At 50.8% G+C, this 18,239-nt stretch overlaps 1 protein-coding gene across 2 annotated transcripts in view; it reads left to right on the forward strand.

The window, feature by feature from the left end:
* PLCG1 (phospholipase C gamma 1) overlaps positions 1-8,693 on the forward strand; it is a 38,961-nt gene extending 30,268 nt beyond the window's left edge. Inside the window, exons 20-32 of one of the 2 annotated variants that reach the window (XM_021713653.1) lie at positions 413-490; positions 1,569-1,672; positions 1,910-2,006; positions 2,282-2,351; positions 2,928-3,085; positions 4,652-4,748; positions 4,890-5,114; positions 5,198-5,346; positions 6,362-6,476; positions 6,596-6,757; positions 6,888-6,976; positions 7,087-7,271; positions 7,435-8,693. In XM_021713653.1, coding sequence (XP_021569328.1) covers positions 413-490; positions 1,569-1,672; positions 1,910-2,006; positions 2,282-2,351; positions 2,928-3,085; positions 4,652-4,748; positions 4,890-5,114; positions 5,198-5,346; positions 6,362-6,476; positions 6,596-6,757; positions 6,888-6,976; positions 7,087-7,271; positions 7,435-7,477 — 1,572 coding nt within the window. In that variant the 3' untranslated portion in view covers positions 7,478-8,693. Of the gene's footprint in view, positions 1-412; positions 491-1,568; positions 1,673-1,909; positions 2,007-2,281; positions 2,352-2,927; positions 3,086-4,651; positions 4,749-4,889; positions 5,115-5,197; positions 5,347-6,361; positions 6,477-6,595; positions 6,758-6,887; positions 6,977-7,083; positions 7,272-7,434 lie in introns of both variants that reach the window. The other variant, XM_008060577.2, reaches the window with a different exon arrangement.
* Positions 8,694-18,239: the final 9,546 nt, after the last annotated feature.

The raw sequence follows: 18,239 nt of genomic DNA on the forward strand, positions 1-18,239 counted from the left end.
TTGGGGCTTGGAGCTCAGTTGGTGGAGAGGAAAGGCAGGATGAGTGTGCTGGGGGTAGGAAGGCTCTTCCTGCCTTTGGGATTAGCAGTGAACCCATGAGCCCTGAACAAAAGCACTGAATGTGGGAAGCCTGTGGAGGTCCTCCGGCTGCAGGAACTGAGATAGGGATTTTAGAATCATGGGGTGAGCCTCAAGGGTAAGAATCTGGAAAAAGGAGAGGGTGAGATCAGGCCCATGAGGCCATCCCACTGAGTTTGGGAGATGGAGGAGACAGACTTGGTGGCCTGGTGAGGAAGGCAAGGTAGAAGTCAGCAGCACTGGTGGAAAGGAACACAGTGGAAGCAAGCCACTGCTTTTTGTCTCTGGGTTCTGGGGTATTAATATAACATGTACCTTTGTGTCCTGTTTCTAGGAGCCTGATTATGGGGCCCTGTACGAGGGACGCAACCCTGGCTTCTATGTGGAGGCAAATCCTATGCCAACTTTTAAGGTACAGCTCAGGCCTCTGGGCACAGGAAGCTGGGAAGGGTCCCCAGCTGCTTGGGGCTTCACTTCTTTGTTCTGGTCCATCTGTGGTCTTTGTGGAGAAGTGGTGGTTGTGGTTTTCTGAGGCCCTAGAGGCTGTGAGAAATGTGTGGTTGGTGAGTGACCGCAGGTCTCGCAGGGCTGACCTACTCCCCAGCCCCGTCCCTTGTGTCCAATGAGCCTTCCAGACTGCTACCAGGGATGACCCCTGTTTCTTTCCTGGGCAATAGCAGGGCAGGGAGTAGGGGGCATACTGGCCACTTACTCCCGGCCTCGTAGAGCTCTATCACACAGGATCTTTCTTCTTTTTTTTTTTTTTTTTTTTAGTTGTAGTCTCTGTCACCCAGGCTGGAGTACAGTGGCACGCTCACAGCCACTGCAGCCTCGACCTGCTGGGCTCAGGCAATCCTTGTGCCTCAGCCCTCCAAGTAAGCTGGAACTACAGGTGTACACCACCACACCTGGCTAATTTTTTGTTGTTTATTGTAGAAAGAGGTCTAACCAAGTTGCCTGGGCTGGACTCGAACCTGTAGGCTCAGGCAGTCCTCTTGCCTCCACCTTTCAAAGTGCTGGGATTGCAGGCATGAGCAACCACGCCCAGCATGTATCTTTGTCTTTTTGCTTTTTTCTCTAAGATATAAGAGACTGTGTTGTATTCCTCACTACCCCCATCCCCAGTAGCCAGAGGACCTGGGAGAAGGTTCCTTCTTTCACTGCACAGATGAGGAATGAAGGGTCCCAACCAAGCCGGGGAAGCCACAAGCCCTCCCTCTCCAGCCTGCCAGCCCTGACTCCAGGGAACAGGGCTTACAAGGTCCCACCTGGATCCTGAGGTGCTTCCCTGGCAGGCCCTACCTCTCCTCGATCATATCTATCCTGGAGCCTCCCTGCAGGGCAGTGATAACTGTAACTAGGGCTTGTCGCCAGCAGTGGCATCTTCCACTGTCCTAAGCCCAGGCCGGAAGCCCTAGTGCATGTGTGTGTATGTGTGAGACCTGAGGTCAGGAGTCGCAGGGAGTAACTAGTGCATCTCACCTCTGCAGTGTGCAGTCAAAGCCCTCTTTGACTACAAGGCCCAGAGAGAGGATGAGCTAACCTTCACCAAGAGTGCCATCATCCAGAATGTAGAGAAGCAAGAGGGAGGCTGGTGAGCCTGGTCCCTGGGGCTGGAGAGCCTGTGGTGTGGTGGGCCAGGAGTCCAAGGGCCCCCATGGAGCTGGCACTGAGCAGGCTCTGAAGGTGTGCATTTGTCAGGTCTTTCTCCCTGTGTGCACTAGCAGTGCCAGCCTTGGCCTGGCTCAGGTGTGGGAGCCCCCAACAAAGGATATCCTCCTCATAGGAATTCGGGGAGGTTGCTGGGAGTCAGCACCCTGTGCTTCCACAGGTGGCGAGGGGACTATGGAGGGAAGAAGCAGCTATGGTTCCCATCAAACTATGTGGAAGAGATGGTCAACCCAGCGGCCCTGGAGCCTGAGAGGGAGGTGAGAGCAGAGCCATGTGGAGGGAGACGGGCCCCATCCCGATTCTCTGCACACACCCAGCACTCACAGTCTCAGGCATGCCTGTGTGTGCACAGACGCCTGTCACATAGGCCAGTCACACCTCATGTGACCATGTTCATGGTCTTCAGTATACCCGTGCCACATCTGGCAGTCATGGGTACACCCACAAGATGTGTTTGTCACATGTACACAGATGTCCTCTCATGCTCGTGTGCAGTATCCATACTGACCATCTGTGACTTTGCTTCCCACAGCACTTGGACGAGAACAGCCCCCTAGGGGACTTGCTGCGAGGTGTCTTGGATGTGCCAGCGTGTCAGATTGGTGAGCCCCCCCCGTCCCTTTGTCTCGCCCACTGTTCCTTAGAGTGAGGCTCTCCTTTGTTTTTCTCTTGTTCCTAGGGAGGAAGTTGATGGCTGAACTCCCAAAGGCTGCCCTCACTCCAAGCTTTCCCTGTGCTCTGGACACTCCCCTTGACACCCTAGGCTCCCTGTGTCACCCCTAGCTCCCTGTGTCACCCCGTGCTTGCCCATGCCAGACACTGTGGAGCCAGTCAAAATCGGCAGAAAGCAAAGATGCTAATGGCTGGCTAACATCCCCAGTCCCAATGGGTTGGGTCACAGAAGTGTGACAGACAGAGGCTTGGAGATGGGGTGGGGATAGGGGACATGGCCTCAGGCAGAGGCACGAGTCAGGCAGAGCTGGGTTGAAACACTGGCTCCACAACAACCAGCAGTGACTTGCTGCTGAATCCTAGCATCCTCTTCTGTAAAGTGGGCCTTAGACCAGTCCTCCCCCCTGGAAATGGGATAAGAGAACACTCATCTGAGCCTGTGTCTGGGCTGTGGAGCAGCATTAGAGATGTCTTTTCCCAGCTCTGGTCTTCTCTCACCCTCCTAGCCATCCGCCCTGAGGGCAAGAACAACCGGCTCTTCGTCTTCTCCATCAGTATGGCGTCAGTGGCCCATTGGTCCTTGGATGTTGCTGCCGACTCACAGGAGGAACTTCAGGACTGGGTGAAAAAAATCCGTGAAGTGGCTCAGACCGCAGATGCCAGGGTGAGAGCATGCTGGGGCCTGGTGGCGGGAAGCGGGGAGCTTGATGGGCGGTGTATGGGCCTCTCAGATAGCTGAGGCCTCCAGCTCCTAGCACCAGCCTCCTCAGAGCAGTGGAGCAGCCATGGGACTGTGCTGGCCAGTCCGTGGCCCCCATCTCTGGTAGGGATCCAAAAGAAACAGACACATATACAGCAATGTGGCATGTTAAGGAGGTGTTGAGATATCCTTGGGTCATCCAGCTGGGTCTGCTTCATGGGTGGTTAGATACACAAGGCCAGAGCTAAGAGAAGTCCTAGGCTGGAAGCAGGAGGAATAGGGCCCTGGGGTGTGTAAGTGTAGGTCATGTAATGTAGGAAGACAGCTTGGGATGGACTCCTGAGGTGTGAGGGTGTGAGTAAGGAAGGGAGTCCAGGAATGGCAGGCCAGAGAGGCTGGAGGCCCCTGGAGAGGAATGGCGTGCTGTGTTGAGGGCTGCAGAAGTGGAGCTAGGCATAGTAAGAACCTAAATGTACCCATTGGACTTAATAGAAACAAATAGCCCTGGTGACACTACAGAGCCATGTCTGTGGCATGGCTGGGGTTGGATGGCAATGGGCAGTGAGTGTCTGGAATGGCAAGGGCATAGCCTCTGTAGGGCCTGCACATGAGGGAGAGGACGGGTGACTGGGGTTTGAGCAGGCTGTCATGTGGACAGCATTAGGAGTGAGCAGGGTGTGGAAGGAGGTGGATCCCAGGCTTAGTTGGAAGGACTTGGAGGAGGGAGCCCTCTTCCACTGAGCCTGGGGAACAGAGAGAACTATTCTCAAGGTTAGGGAATTCCTATTTGGTGACCATTTTGCTGAGTGCATCTGGTGGGCAGGTTTGTGACTGCTGAGAATTTTGCCAAGGATGTTCCCTGGGAGGAAAAGGTACTGGCAGACCATGTAGTTAAAGGGCTGGATCCGGGGTCTAGGAGGGGCAGAACAGAGAAAGGGAAAGGGAAAAGTGTCTGAATATAGGAGCCACTTAGGGGAAAGAGGGAAGAAAGTGGTCCTTCTAGGGATGAGAGCATGGGAAGGGGCACTTTTGAGTAGGTTTCTGTAGCTGAGATTTGGTGCAGATAGTCGGTGGTTGCGTTGGAGTTGGGGGAACTGAGGTGGTACGGATCATCCTTGGGGCACAGATGGAAACCAAGCCAGGGCTCCTGTCCCCAGGGCAGTCACAGGTAACCCAGAGGAGGCACTTTTGCTCTGGGATGAAACTGGGTAATGAATGATCAGAAAGCATTCTGAGTGTAAGGCGTGTGGCCAACCCCAGGATGCCTGAGAGCCCATTAGGGACATGTTCTGTCCCGCCAAGAGAATTAGAGGGCAAGTGTGTCCTTGGGGACAGAGGATGGATGATTCTGGGATGAGGCTGAGGACAGAGGGCCCTAGTTTACTATCCAGTGGGATCTGGAAGGTGCAGGGTCGGTGGGAAGAGGGACCTAGAGCACCTGCAGTGTGAGTGTGTCCAAAGCTGGTAGGGGCTTCCCTCTCCTGGGCAGGACTCTAGTGTGAGGCTATAGGGCCTTGTGTGTATCACCAGCTCACTGAGGGGAAGATGATGGAACGGAGGAAGAAGATCGCCCTGGAGCTCTCTGAGCTTGTTGTCTACTGCCGACCTGTTCCCTTCGATGAAGAGAGTAAGGGTGGGGCCTAGGTGGGGGAGGGGGGTGTGGGTGGATGTGCCTTGAGGACCTGGTGGGTGCAAAAGGAGTGTTTAGTGTCTACCCAATGCTGCCTGACTGGACAAGCTCTGTAAGTGTTCTCCCTGTTTGGCCCAGAGATTGGCACAGAACGTGCCTGCTACAGGGACATGTCGTCCTTCCCGGAAACCAAGGCTGAGAAATACGTGAACAAGGCCAAAGGCAAGAAGTTCCTCCAGTACAACCGACTGCAGCTCTCCCGCATCTACCCCAAGGGCCAGCGACTGGACTCCTCCAATTATGATCCTTTACCCATGTGGATCTGTGGCAGTCAACTTGTGGCCCTCAACTTCCAGACCCCAGGTAAGGAGGCCCCTGTGGGTCAGGGTGGAGAGGGATGTTGTGGGGTGGCTGGGCTGGAACGCAGCATAATCTGGCTCTTCCAGACAAGCCAATGCAGATGAACCAGGCCCTCTTCATGGTGGGCAGGCACTGTGGCTACGTGCTGCAGCCAAGCACTATGCGGGATGAGGCCTTCGACCCCTTTGACAAGAGCAGCCTTCGCGGGCTGGAGCCATGTGCCATCTGTATCGAGGTGGGTGAGGTTCATCTGGACTTCAGGGTGGGAAAGGGGCTGCTCTCATGGGATATGTTTATGCTGAGTTTGCCAAATGAGCAGTTTCAGGAGTTGAGACTGGGGGCTGACTAGTTAGAACAGGAATGGCAGAGCCAACAGAGGCAGCGATACTTTCTGTGACTTGTATAGGGGATGAGGGTACTGGAGCTGGGTGGTTCTTGAGCTTGAGGATGACATGACTGTCCTCCAAGGTAGAAAGGTACTTGAAGCCCTACTGTGCGACTGGGCTCCAAGTGGCACAGGAAAAAGGCAACTGGGCTAACCCTGACCAGTTCTTGACACTGTGGAGTCATGCTGGGGGTGGCTGCTGTCTGGCAGGAGTAGGCTGGCCAAGGTGGCAGAAGACATGCAGGAAGCTAGGGCCAGTGGTGAGCAGGGACCCATCCACAGGAACAAGCTAGAACTGGGCTTGAGTGAGAATAACCAGCAGCCCTTGCCCCTGCTCAGTGCCTCCAGAGTGCTCGCTTGTTTGGAGCCATCCCTGAGCACTCCCAACACTCACCCGGTGAAATGCTGTGACCAAGGCAAGCCCTGTGTTGTGGGGATCAGGGCGAGTGGGGCTTGAACAGTCTTTGAAGGAGTGAGGACTGCGGGGCGTGAACTGTAATCTAGGACGTGTGCAGAGCCATAGGGTAATGTCTTCCAAGAAGAGATTTTTATTTTATTTTTCCTAAGGGAAAGTAGTTTAAAAAATTTTCGTGTTCAAATAGACATGAATTTAGCATGAAGTGTATTGCAAAACTCATATGCAAATTTTAGCTAAAGCTAAGACTTCTTCAGGTAACATTCTGTGACAGCAGCTGCTCTGGACCTCTTAGGGCTCTGATGCAGTGAGGGACTTCATGGGCAATGTCCTTGGGGCCCAGTAGGGGGCGCACTGCCTCCACTTCACAGTTGTACTCTGAACCTCAGCAGTGTGGTATTGGAGGGAGCAGGCAGGACAATCTTAGGTCCAACCTTGCCTGCCTCACAGGTGCTGGGGGCCCGGCATCTGCCGAAGAATGGCCGAGGCATTGTGTGTCCTTTTGTGGAGATTGAGGTGGCTGGAGCTGAGTATGACAGCACCAAGCAGAAGACAGAGTTTGTGGGTAAGTCTGCCTTCCCCAGTCATCCTCCTCATCTTCCTGGGGGCACTGAAAGTCCCTCCCCACCAGTCATCCCATCCATTCCCAGGGTGGCCTGAAGCCTTTTGCCCTTGCTTTCACAGTGGACAATGGACTTAACCCCATGTGGCCGGCCAAACCCTTCCACTTCCAGATCAGTAACCCTGAATTTGCCTTCCTGCGCTTCGTGGTATATGAAGAAGACATGTTTAGTGACCAGAATTTCCTGGCTCAGGCTACTTTCCCAGTAAAAGGCCTGAAGACAGGTGAGGAACCTTTTTCAAGGCAGTGTCCCTGGGATCTTCCTATAAGGGTGGGACCGGGCCCTGGGCCCTGGGCCCCTTGCCCCTTGCTCTTCTGCCTCCTGGGCTGAGGGCCAGGCTTTCCTCCTCCTAGGATACAGAGCAGTGCCTTTGAAGAACAACTACAGTGAGGACCTGGAGTTGGCCTCCCTGCTCATCAAGATTGACATTTTCCCTGCCAAGGTACCTGCAGCAGGGGTGGGCTGGCCTAGGGTGGGAGGAGAGCCAGGCAACAGCCTCCTGAGGTTCAGAGAAATCACTGGCCTTTTGTGTACTTGACCTTGTTGAAGCAGGAGAACGGTGACCTCAGTCCCTTCAGTAGTATGTCCCTGCGGGAGCGGGGCTCAGATGCCTCAGGCCAGCTGTTTCATGGCCGGGCCCGGGAAGGCTCCTTTGAAGCCCGCTACCAACAGCCATTTGAGGACTTCCGCATCTCCCAGGAGCATCTTGCAGACCATTTTGACAGCAGGGAACGAAGGTAAGGGAGATGGAGGGGTGTTGGAGCCAGGAAGACAATGGCTAGGTCCTCCTTCTTCGGTGTCTTTCTCCTGGGTGGAAAAGTTGTAATTGTCTGGCTGGGGGCCATCCTATCAGGCTGCAAGGCCCCACTGCCAGTAAGGACATTCTTCCCTTCTGTCCAGGGCCCCAAGAAGGACTCGGGTCAATGGAGACAACCGCCTCTAGTTGTGCCCCAGACTCGTTGGAGAGCAGCAGGTGCCGTGCGCCTCGTGGAATGCCGTGAACTGGGTTCTTTGGAAGTGGCCTGCTGTGGCAGCCTTCCTGGTCTTGCAGCCTGGAGCCTGGATTCCAGCAGTGAATGCTAGACAGCAACCAAGCCATTAATGAGATGTATTACTGTTTTGGGCCTCCACGTCCTAGCTCTGTGTGAAGGCAAAAACTGTACTGTGTCTCGCATTAAGCACACATATCTGGCCCTGACTTCTGGAGATGGATCCTTCCATCCTGTGGGGCCAGAACCATGGCTGAAGCCCCCTGGAGAGAGAGGCTGCCTCAGCTGGTGGCACGGGGGCTCCAAGGAGCACTGACATTCCTGAGAGTGGAGGAGGAGGAGGAGCCTTGCTGGGCCAGGGAAACAAAGTTTACATTGTCCAGTAGCTTTAAAACCACAGCTGGGCAGGGTGAGAGGGTAGATGCCCCTGCAGTTTGGCCCTGGAGCCAGACAGAGGAATGCAGGGCCTGTGTGTAGAAGGGCTCTGCCCTGCCTGAGGAGGAGGACATAGCACAAGGGCATGTTGCCCATGGCCGGGAACACGACCCAGCCTGAAAGATACAGGAGATCATGTTAAAAATAGCAGTATTATTTTTCTTCTCAATGGTATTGTAACTAAGTTATTTACTCCTCCTGCTCCTCACCCTTGTAGGGAAACCTTGGAGTAGAGCCTTTGAGAGGAGAGCAGCAGGTGGGCTGCCTGCTGTGTCAAGAGAACTCAGTTTGGGATGTTAAGGTGCTGTCAGGAATGGGGGAGGGGGATAGGAAGAGAAAAAAAATAGCAGAGCCTATACTGGTGAGGTTTTTTGTTTTTAAGGCAAAGAAGATTCAATATGTTTTCCCTTAGGAATAAAAAAGGGATTAAGGAGTTGCCTGCCTCATGGGTAGGTAGGAAGACAGGCAGTCAGGTGCTGAGTGAAGCTGCTGTGCTTTTCTGCAGCTTCTGTTTGGCTGGTAAAAAGATCCCGGGAAGAAGGGAAGACTGGGAAGGTAACCTCCACCTCTGAGGACAGAGGCTGGGGTCCAGGCCCGTGGGCGCAAAGGTGCCTCATAGCATAGCCAGCATTCAGCACACGCAAACCTACTGCCCACCTTTGGGCTCAGGGTTGGCCATTTGCTAGTTCTGCTGCCCTCTTAAAATCTGACTGCCAAATAAATCATCCTCATGTCTGTTTTCCTTTAATTTGTATGCTTTTGGGGGGCTCAGAAAGTCTGTTACCTAGGGACTTGTTAACTAGGAACAACTGCCTGGTGATTATTCTGCAATAGAAGCAGGTGGGTGGTTTCTAGAAACTTCTCAGGTCAAGCAGATCTTCCCTCTGTGGGGTTAACAGGACCTTTGAGAGTGGGCTGTCTATACAGAGTACATCATGGCAGGGTTCTTGTAGCCCGCCATCTTTGCTTGAGCAGGAAGCAACTAAATCCCCTTCCCAGATGCACAGAAACTTCTTTTTAAAAAGAGTCGCATTTCCTTGCTCATTGCCAGGTGACACTCTGGTTGTTTCTGTTACAGCTATAATCTCTGTGCCCAGAACATGAATGAAAAAGTTCTTCTCTTCCCAAAGCTGTTTTCATAGTTACCTATGCTGGGACAGAACAAAAATAATGCCACACAGTTTAAAATAGTTTCTGACATCCACTGAATCAGATATGCCAGTATCAAACAGCAACAGTCTCTCAGGTTCTTGTGTGACTTTATTCTAAGCTTCATGGTCCCAGCTCACAGAAGGGAGGATGAACCATTCCTGCATACAAGAAGGCAGATGAGAAGTTACTCGGGCCCTCATGATTCATGTTTTCCCATTCCAGATCTTTATGTCCTGGAGAGAAAACCTTAATCAGGGAGGAAGAGGACTTGCTGGCCTTTCTGTTAGGGCCTGTGTTGTTTATGATGTCTTTGGCTTGTTGGTGTTGGCCACTTTAATTTTCATCATCAATACATACCATCATTTACTGAACAAGTATCCTTTTGGAACAGGAAGGCACTGCTCTGCCTTCCTGAGGACCAAGGCTCACCTATCTTGTAGAACCAAGGCTCACCTATCTTGGGCTCTTTACAACATTGCCTTTGCCTCTCACTGCAAACATTTGGATTCTTCCTAGTGGAAAATGTGTCAACCCTTAGTCAAGCACATTTAAAAATAAGTTTCATCTCAGATTCTTCCAGACAGACCTAGCAATTGTTAATTGACTTAGAAGGCCCAGCTGCTGTGGGGGGGTGGTGTGTGGTGGGTGACCGTTACTTGGGGCTGAATGTCTTGCCATCAGGGGTTGCCTGCCTCACCCCATGCACGCAGGCCGTGTCCCTACATGCAGCAGTTTGAGCTGCGTAGCCGCCTACCCACTAAGATAGGACATGGAGTCTTGGCCCTGACAGCATATTAGCAATACATGGGGAACTTCAGAAAAGTACTACCTGGGGCCTTAGCACAGAGATTGTTCAAGCGCCACCAAGATGATTTGAGTGGTCAGGGTTGAGGACCACTTACTTTGGCAGAGCAAACCAAAACAGGCTTGGGAGAGGGAAATCAGTGGTACCAGGGCCCAGCCAAAGAAAAGCCAGCTAGCTTCCTTGTAGGCTCCTTGCTCTTCCATTATCACCAAAGAACCTGCTCCTGGCTGGCTGGCTGGCAGACTGGCAGACATTCACTTTCACCAGTTTTTACTCAGTGGATACCACATACACATACAGAGCAGTGCCTACCAGGTCAGGGGTGTTCTGTCTGCTGCCATGGAACTAAAGGCTGCCTTGTGGGAAGATGGCAGGAGCAGTTTCTGACCTGAGTTGAGTATCTGTGGCCATGAGCAAAAACGGCAGGCGTCTCCCTCCTGACCAGGCACATCCTGAACGTCACCTGAGGGCTGGGCCTGAGGCTAGAAACCCCCTTGTCCTTCAACTTGAGCCTGTCATCTCAACGTACCAGTCCTGTTGAAAGCAAAAAGGTAGTGTCAGGTTACCCTCCCTCCCTCCCCCAGACTAACTTAGTGAACAAAGTACCATCATGCCGCCATCATACTTCAATTAAATGGATCAAGCCCTGTCTAAGCCTGAGATGACTCCTGGTTTCTCCCTTAACAGTCTCCATTAAACCGGGCTCGGTGGCTCAGCCTGTAATCCCGCGCTTTGGGAGGCTGAGGTGAATTGCCTGGGCCCGCGGGTTCGAGACCCGCCTGGGCAACTTGGCGAGACCTCATCTCTACAATAAATTAAAAAATTAGCCGGACGTGGTAGCGCACACCTGTAGTTCCAGCTACTTGGAAGGCTGAGGCGGAAGGATCGCTGGAGCCCAGCAGGTCGAAGCTGCAGTGGCCAGGAGTGGCCACTGCACTCCAGTCTGGGTGACAGAGTGTGACTCCAACTCAAAAAAAAAAAAAAAAAAGTCTCCATTAATAGTCTCCAGGTATTAATCTGGCCATTCTGTTCCCTGCCTGGAGGCCACTCAGCAGCTCCAGGAAATCCCACAGTGACCCCCTGCTGGCCACTTCTGCCCACTCCACCTATGGTATGTCCCAAGTAAGCCACTGCCTGGGTCTGTTCATCCAGTTCATTCAGGCATAAGTAGGTTTCATCTGATCAGCTTCCTACCTGGCTTTTTAGATTCACCACGCAGCTGTTTCTCCAAGACCTAAATTAGCCTCTGGAAGTACTGATTCAACAGCAGGCCCTGGTGTCCAGAATCCCTACTCTTGAGACCAGAATCACTGCCATTCCTGGTTCTAACCCAGGTGATTTTATTTCAGGGGTCCCCTTTTCTTTCTGTCACAGTCCCTTATGCCCACCCCAACAAAATTCAGCTTCTTTGGCTCTTAGAAGTTGGGACTTTATTTCTATTTCTCCAGAAGGTCCTGGGTTCTTATATTTGCTATCGCCTCAGCAAATGGCAAGATCTGCTTGTCAGTACTTTTCTCACAGGAAAAAAAAGCCAGCTAGTATTCTCTCACCAGATACCTGAGGATACCCGATAAAATTTCTTTTGTGTAGAGGCCACTGCAGAAGTGAACTCAGCAACGCAGTAAGCAGCGAATTAGAACTCTGCAGTAAGCTGAGGGAAACTGCCCTACTCAGCCTTGCCCACCAAATAAATCAGTAGTTATGAAATGTCTTTAGCTTTTCTTCTGACTCCCCTATAAAATAAGTCAGGAGATGTGAGATGTATGTATATTTTTATTTAGGAACAATCAAAAGATTTGAAGTACCATTGAGGCCCATTTCAAATTGTACAAGCAATTTGACCCTGTTCCCCTCCCTTATCCAAATCCACAGATACAAAATCTAGGATATGTGCAATTTGCATCTTAGAAATAGCAGCATCCCCACAGGGGACCTTGCGAGGCCTGGAGATTCAGTCCAAAGAGGGCAACCCCACTCCTTCTGCCTTAGCACAACCATAGGCCAAACCAAAGTCAAGTTCCATCTTTGTGTTAAGACATTTACCCAGGATAAAGAATTCCCATTCCACCCAAGCCTAGGTGATGATCAGAGTACGCCATTTTCTTGGTTTGGTTTTTCATGCTTGGCCTCAGTAGGAGGTGAGCCTCTCGTGTACAGTTTGGCTAAAGTTTTAGTTTGCCTCTTACGTAGCACCAAGATGATCACTTCTTCGGCCATCTCTAGGAGGCAGGGAACGCACCAACAGCGGACTGTTCAGCGGTCACTCCCCGGTCTTACTGCTTGGCAATCTGATCATGGGGGAACAAGCGTTTGCACTGAAGACTAGAATGCAAATGGGTGCTAGAAAACCAGGAATCGGGACCCTGTCAGGAAGGCCTCTGCAGGCATTTGGCAACCTCCCTTACTTCCACAAAGGCTGCGCTCAGTGAAACACTCAATGAACAATGGCAAGCAGGGGCGTGTCTTCTCTTTTTAATAACAATTATGGCACAGTCTGACCCTCCTGACACTGCTGAACAAAGTGACTGCTCAGAAGTACAGCAGGCACCCACTGCACTGGGGTGACCGCTTCTCCCCGGCACTGACCCAGGTTCCCTGGGAATGATCCAGTCATTGTGCGGGATTCCTGCTGGTGAATGGGTGCTTGCTCTCCCCACTCCTGCTGACAGTCTCGGGGGCTTTGGCCCTGTAGAAGCAAACTACAAGAATAAGACAGGATTGTATGGGCAGGAGCCCAGGATGAGGGACAAGATCTCTTTAAATGCCGGTTCTCGGGTTGATAGTTCCCATGTGGTAGCTTCTCCCCCTCTTAACAGTGAACAGTGTCTTGGGTTTGACTCTTGGGAAAGATCAAACACGTGCAGCTTTCTGTTTTCAGTGACTGAACGGCCTTCACCCCGGGCAGTTTGCCTTCACCTCAGCCGCACTGAGTAATTTTGGGCCATCCGTTTATCATGGAAAGGAACAGAAGCTAAAAAGCATTAACCAAGAAAGGCTATTCACGCACACGTAGGTGCACATACAGGCTGCACACACCGCGAGCCATTCTCCTGAAGGAAGAGGCACTAATGGCAGGTACTAACTCAGGCGCCTCTCAGGTACCTTGGGGCTCGCCACCTCCCTAAGTGGGCAGCAGGGAAGATGCTCAGATCCTCACCAAAGCAGTGGCCCTGTTCACTCCTCCCTCCACTTGGCTCCTGCCAAAACAGCCACAAGAGCCAGATTCTGAGGACGTGAAAGCTTTGGGGGCCGGTGACAACAGAGCAGTAACTATACGTTCTTTGTGCATCCTCGAAGTCCTGCAAACCAAAAGCGATTTTAAAAAATCAAGGAAGGGAATACTTGACCCTGTCCTATGCTAGCCAGGGTCTGTCTAGTCTTGATCCCAACATGTGTTCCAGACTTTGGGACAGTTAGGATGAATGGTTCCTGCCAGATCCAGGGCTGAAAAGAAACACTTCTCTGGTGTCTCCAGTCTGGCGACTGGGCTCCATTCAAAGGGGAAGTAGGTTTGTGGGCAGGTCGCTGGATGACTGACTCGTCCTGACAAGAGAAGTCAGGACTAAAGAACCAAAAAACAGGCTCTCAGTCCTAAGGCCAGATGCTCTGTGCTCTCATTATTCACAACCAAGTGCAGATGCTGGGTCAATTCAGAGACAGATTGGGTTAGCCCCACCTTACCTGACCCCTGTATTACCTGGAACTGAGAACACATACAGATTCCAGCAGAAACCTGTTGGTTCCTCTTGCACTTAGAGCTGGTCTGAGCAGCAAGCCAAGCAGCACACAGATTGCCCTTTCCACTTACTCAGCCAAAATAAAAACTGGTCACTTAGTTGATGAGGTCTCCCACAGCCTCATCAGCCCTGGTGTTCCCCCATTCAAATGGGACAGAGAAAACTATGTGGTGGGTACCTCAACTGGAAGCTTTGCTTGAGAGGGAACTTGAGTTCAAGACAGAGGCCTGAGCTCTGTAATTCGCTGCTTGCTCAGGCACTGAAGCTTTTCTTAGATCAGGGGCTCCCCAAGTACATAGAGATGGCCCCCATGATCTGGGCAGAATGCCTGGGAGAGACCTGTGTTCTCAGGGACAGAAAGGGAAGCAAGCTGGGTTGAGAGCCCCTGAAGAGGGATCCATGTCTGGAGGAGAACCAAGGCCTGTGAGCTACCTGACCCGGGCAGGCTGCTGGCTTTGGCCTAAAGAGTTGGCTGTGTGGACACATGCATTTAGATGGTTTGGTTTCTCCAGCATACAAGGGGGACCCATAAAACCCTAGAATTTATAAACAATTGTGTATTCTTACATGTTTAAACCAGTCAATTTCAAAGTACTCTCTGTTTGATGCAGTACACCTATCATGACACTTTTTCCACCACTCAAAACAGTTTCTGAACTCGTCAATTTTGATGCCTTTTAGTGCTTCTGCCATTTTTGGTTTCATTTCTTCCACATTGGCAAATGTTTCCCTTTGAAGATTTTTTTTTTTTAATCCAAAAAAACAAGTCACTCAGGTGAGATCGAGCGAATAGGAAGGGTAGGGCATGGGGGTCATAGCATTTTTGGTTAAAAACTGCTGAGCACTCAGTGCAGTGTAGGCAGGTGTGCTTGTAAGTGACTCATCATGAAATGGGCAAACTCGCTGAAAGAATCTCCAAAGGAAAAAACAATTCACTGAAGCTGAACGCCTCTTATAACAATGCTAGTTGGTACACTGATGCCGCTGGATTTCTAGAACACTTATCTAGCCAGGGAAGCATGTACTACAAGGGGCCTGCCCTCCAAAAGATAATCCTGGGGGTGTTTTTCAGGTCCCTCCTCCTACATCTGAGCCTTGCAAATGAATGTGATACATGAAATTTTAAACAATCTGAGAAAAGTACGTTCTTTGCAAAAGATGAGTCAGACTAATAAGCCCCCAGGTAAACTCTGAGTAAGGAAAAGGGGGCGGGGCTTTAGGAAAAGCCCAAATTCCAGGTTTGATTTTGTTTGATTTCCTCTTCTGCAAGGTGCCATTGTCCACTTGGGCTGTGATGTTTGAACTAACAAAGCTGAGAATTTTGGTCCAAGGAGAGACTAGGAAGACAAGAGGCAACAGGGCCCAAGACAGGGACAGCATAAGCTAAGAGTTTAAAGAGGGGATGTGCAGAGAGCATCCAACCAGAAAGGCCAACATCCGCCCTCCATGGAAGGCAGCCGGGGACAGATGTCCCAGAGCCAGAAGAGAAGGTGGGAATACAGAAACTCACTGGGCTACTGACCAAGATACAAGCCACATAGCTTGAGGAGCACACTGGCACAGCCTCCAAAGGCCAGCTGGGGTTGATACCATTAGTACATGTGCCAGCCCACTAGGTGCCATCCAACATTGCCCAGCTCCCTCCTTTTGCTACTGACAGCAGGGTCCTAGAGTTAAGGTGCTTTGGTCCACCTGAATAGCCACCTGTTACTCAGTCAAGTGAAAGGAGCTCCTAGTTGGTACAATCACTACCAGGCCCTAAAGTGCTTGACAAGCGATCCAACTAGGGCATTCTTTTTCAGAAACCCAAATCTTCAAAAATGCCACTCCTCCCCTCCCCAAATCAAAAAGCTTCTTTACGGTCAAAAATGAAAACAAGGAATTAAAATATACAAAGTGTGTGTATCATAAATTCAGATTTCCTTTATCAGAATGGTGATCTGGTTTTACCTATGAGAACTGGATCTACAAACCTATGTAAAAAACATAATATTCAACAGGTACAAGACAGAGGCAACAAGGAGCACTAAGATGATTTTACTATCTCTGACGAGTCCAAGTGCATACAACAAAGAAGGATAAGACTAATCACCTTATAAAATCAGCTTTCTTCTGGAAAGACTAACCCTACCCATCCCTCAAGGTGGCCCACAGGTGCCTCCTACTGAAGGTGACGACAATTTAACGTTTTGCTAGTGTGCAAAACCACAGTAAGCTGTCCTGTGACCCACCTGTGAGCTTGGCTGCTGCTATCCCCCATCCCCCGCTGCCACTGGGCGCGTGTGTGTGGGTGCGCGTGCGCAAGCGCGTTTGCGCGCCTGCGTGCATGCACGTGTGCACACACGTGACTGGCTGTATTCAAGGTTTTGCCCCCAATGCCCTGGGTATCTGTTACAGTGTCCTTTTAAGCACTTGCTTAATGACTGCCTCCCTCAGCATGGCCTTTGATCTTCTTTCAAGCATAAGGTCCAGGGCACAGTATTCAGCCCCATCCGAGAGCAGAGGAAGCAGGGTTTCAGTCTGCCGGGCTCCTTACCTGGGCAGTCTTGCCATTTGTGGTGTAGCCCTGGCTGTCGGTCCGGGCCAATGTCTGTGAGAAAACACGCCAGAGCAGGCAGCACTGACTTTTCCACCTAAGAGATGAGCTGATGGCCAAGGATGGGTTGCTCTCTTGTCCCACATGAACTTGTCCACCAAGTAACTTATTCTGTTTTGTTGTTTGGGTTGTCAATTAAATGTGAATACAAATAACCAGGAAAATCCTCTCCACAGACCAACCATTCAACCAGTGCATGTAGGGCTCTGGGGGTAAGGCCAGTGAGGTCTGGAGGTGAGGCACGGTGTGGTTTCTCAGACACCTGGAGACAGCTTCATGTGGGGCCACCCCGGCTGCCCAGTACACTGGCATTCCAAGCTACTTCCTCAACACCCATGTGCCACCAAGTTCCTCAAGTGCACATGTCAGTGTATATTTTACAAACAAAGTAACAGATGAATATTTGTACTCTATATGTGTATATATAAATTAATCTGCATGTACAGAAACACTAAAGGAAAAATTCCAGGTGTCTGTTCTCTGAAGTAACACAGTCACTTGCCATAATTGGCAATTCCTCAAAAGTTTTTTGAACCAAAAAGCTGCAGTCCCAAACTGGAAAGGTTAAAAAAGTTGGCTGCAAAACTTGCCAAATATTCACAAGTCCCCTGTTTGAGACAAATAAGAGGTGGTCCCTATTGGGACAGGGAGAGCAGGAGAAAAACATGGCTCAAGGGCATTTGGTTTCCAAAGAAAGCCCTCTCCCAGAAGGCAGAAGGTGCTACCACCATGCCCATCCTCGAAGCCACACCAGCAAGGTGCCCTGCTGAGTCCAGTTCCCTGGGTGGGGTGGAGGAGGACAATGCCTAAAACACCACCAGTGTTTCTTGTCCAAAGCCCTTGCCCTGTCTCTGGAGTCTCCTGTTGCTGCCACCCAGCCCAGCAATATGAGGAGTGTACCTATGATCCCTGGTACCTGTGGCTTGGTGCTCTGGGAAGCAGGTGGTTTCTAAGAGGTCTCCAGCTTGCTCCTCTTTACCTGCTGTTCTTAGAGCAGCCAGTCTTAGGGAAACTTGGATTTACAACAATGTAAGCAAGTTTTCTAATGTTTCAAAAGCACCTTTTCCTGTGATTTTTCTCAGTTCAAAAAAGGATATGAGGGTTAGGCTAAAGTAGATAGAGTTCTTGTTTCCAAGTTTGGGGATATAACTGTAGAACTTTAAAAACATCCTCACAAGGACCTGTCCAGTGATGCCCAGCACTCCTGGGCGTGTATCCAGCATGCTGGCCAGACCCTGGGCATGGGGGCTGGAAGCATTCTGGGTATTCTGCCAAGAACCCCCGCATGCAACTCTGTACTCAAGACCATCCCAGTTCTGATAATTCTGAAAAGTTCCCAAATCCCTTAAGCTTTCCCTCTGTTTTGGGCTAGTGTGCTCTTCCTTCCCGAACCATAGAAATCTCTGGAGTAAGTGTGGGAAGGGCTTTGAAAACCACAGTGGTCAAAGCTGCAGGCTCTGGCTATACACTTCCACTTACGTCCCCACCCTCATTTCTTTTTTCCATTTTCCTCTCATTCTAAATGTGCCTAGATTTTTTTTTTAAGGTAGACATCTAAGTCAATACATTAGGCTTAACAACAAATGGTTCTTTAGTTGAACTGATAAATGAAAAATTATGGTCCATGATTCAAACTCCTATGAAAAAAACAGAAACATGTAACAACTGAAGAGCCTGGTAAGCATCCAATACTGATCACATAGCCAGTCTGTTATCTGAACTGAGGGTTGCAGTGAGTTCTGTGCTGATTAGCCAGTAAGGGAAGGCAAGCCTGGCATGAAACCTGGCTGGTCACTGCTTAATGAAGCAGGGGTACTACTTCCTTGAGGAAGTCCCCCGCCTGACTGTGAGAAAAGTCAAATGTGAAATGGATCAAAGTCACAGGGAAAAAAATCCCTGTGACTCAGCGATACCCAGAGAACAGACACAGGGCATTTTCAGAGATGATGTAAAGGACAGTATACTGCTTGGCTAGCCAAAGTTTCTGTGTA

The sequence above is a fragment of the Carlito syrichta genome, unplaced genomic scaffold (genome assembly GCF_000164805.1).
Source record: "Carlito syrichta isolate Samal-C Ts95f unplaced genomic scaffold, Tarsius_syrichta-2.0.1 Scaffold304654, whole genome shotgun sequence".
Taxonomy (NCBI): Eukaryota; Metazoa; Chordata; class Mammalia; order Primates; family Tarsiidae; genus Carlito; species Carlito syrichta.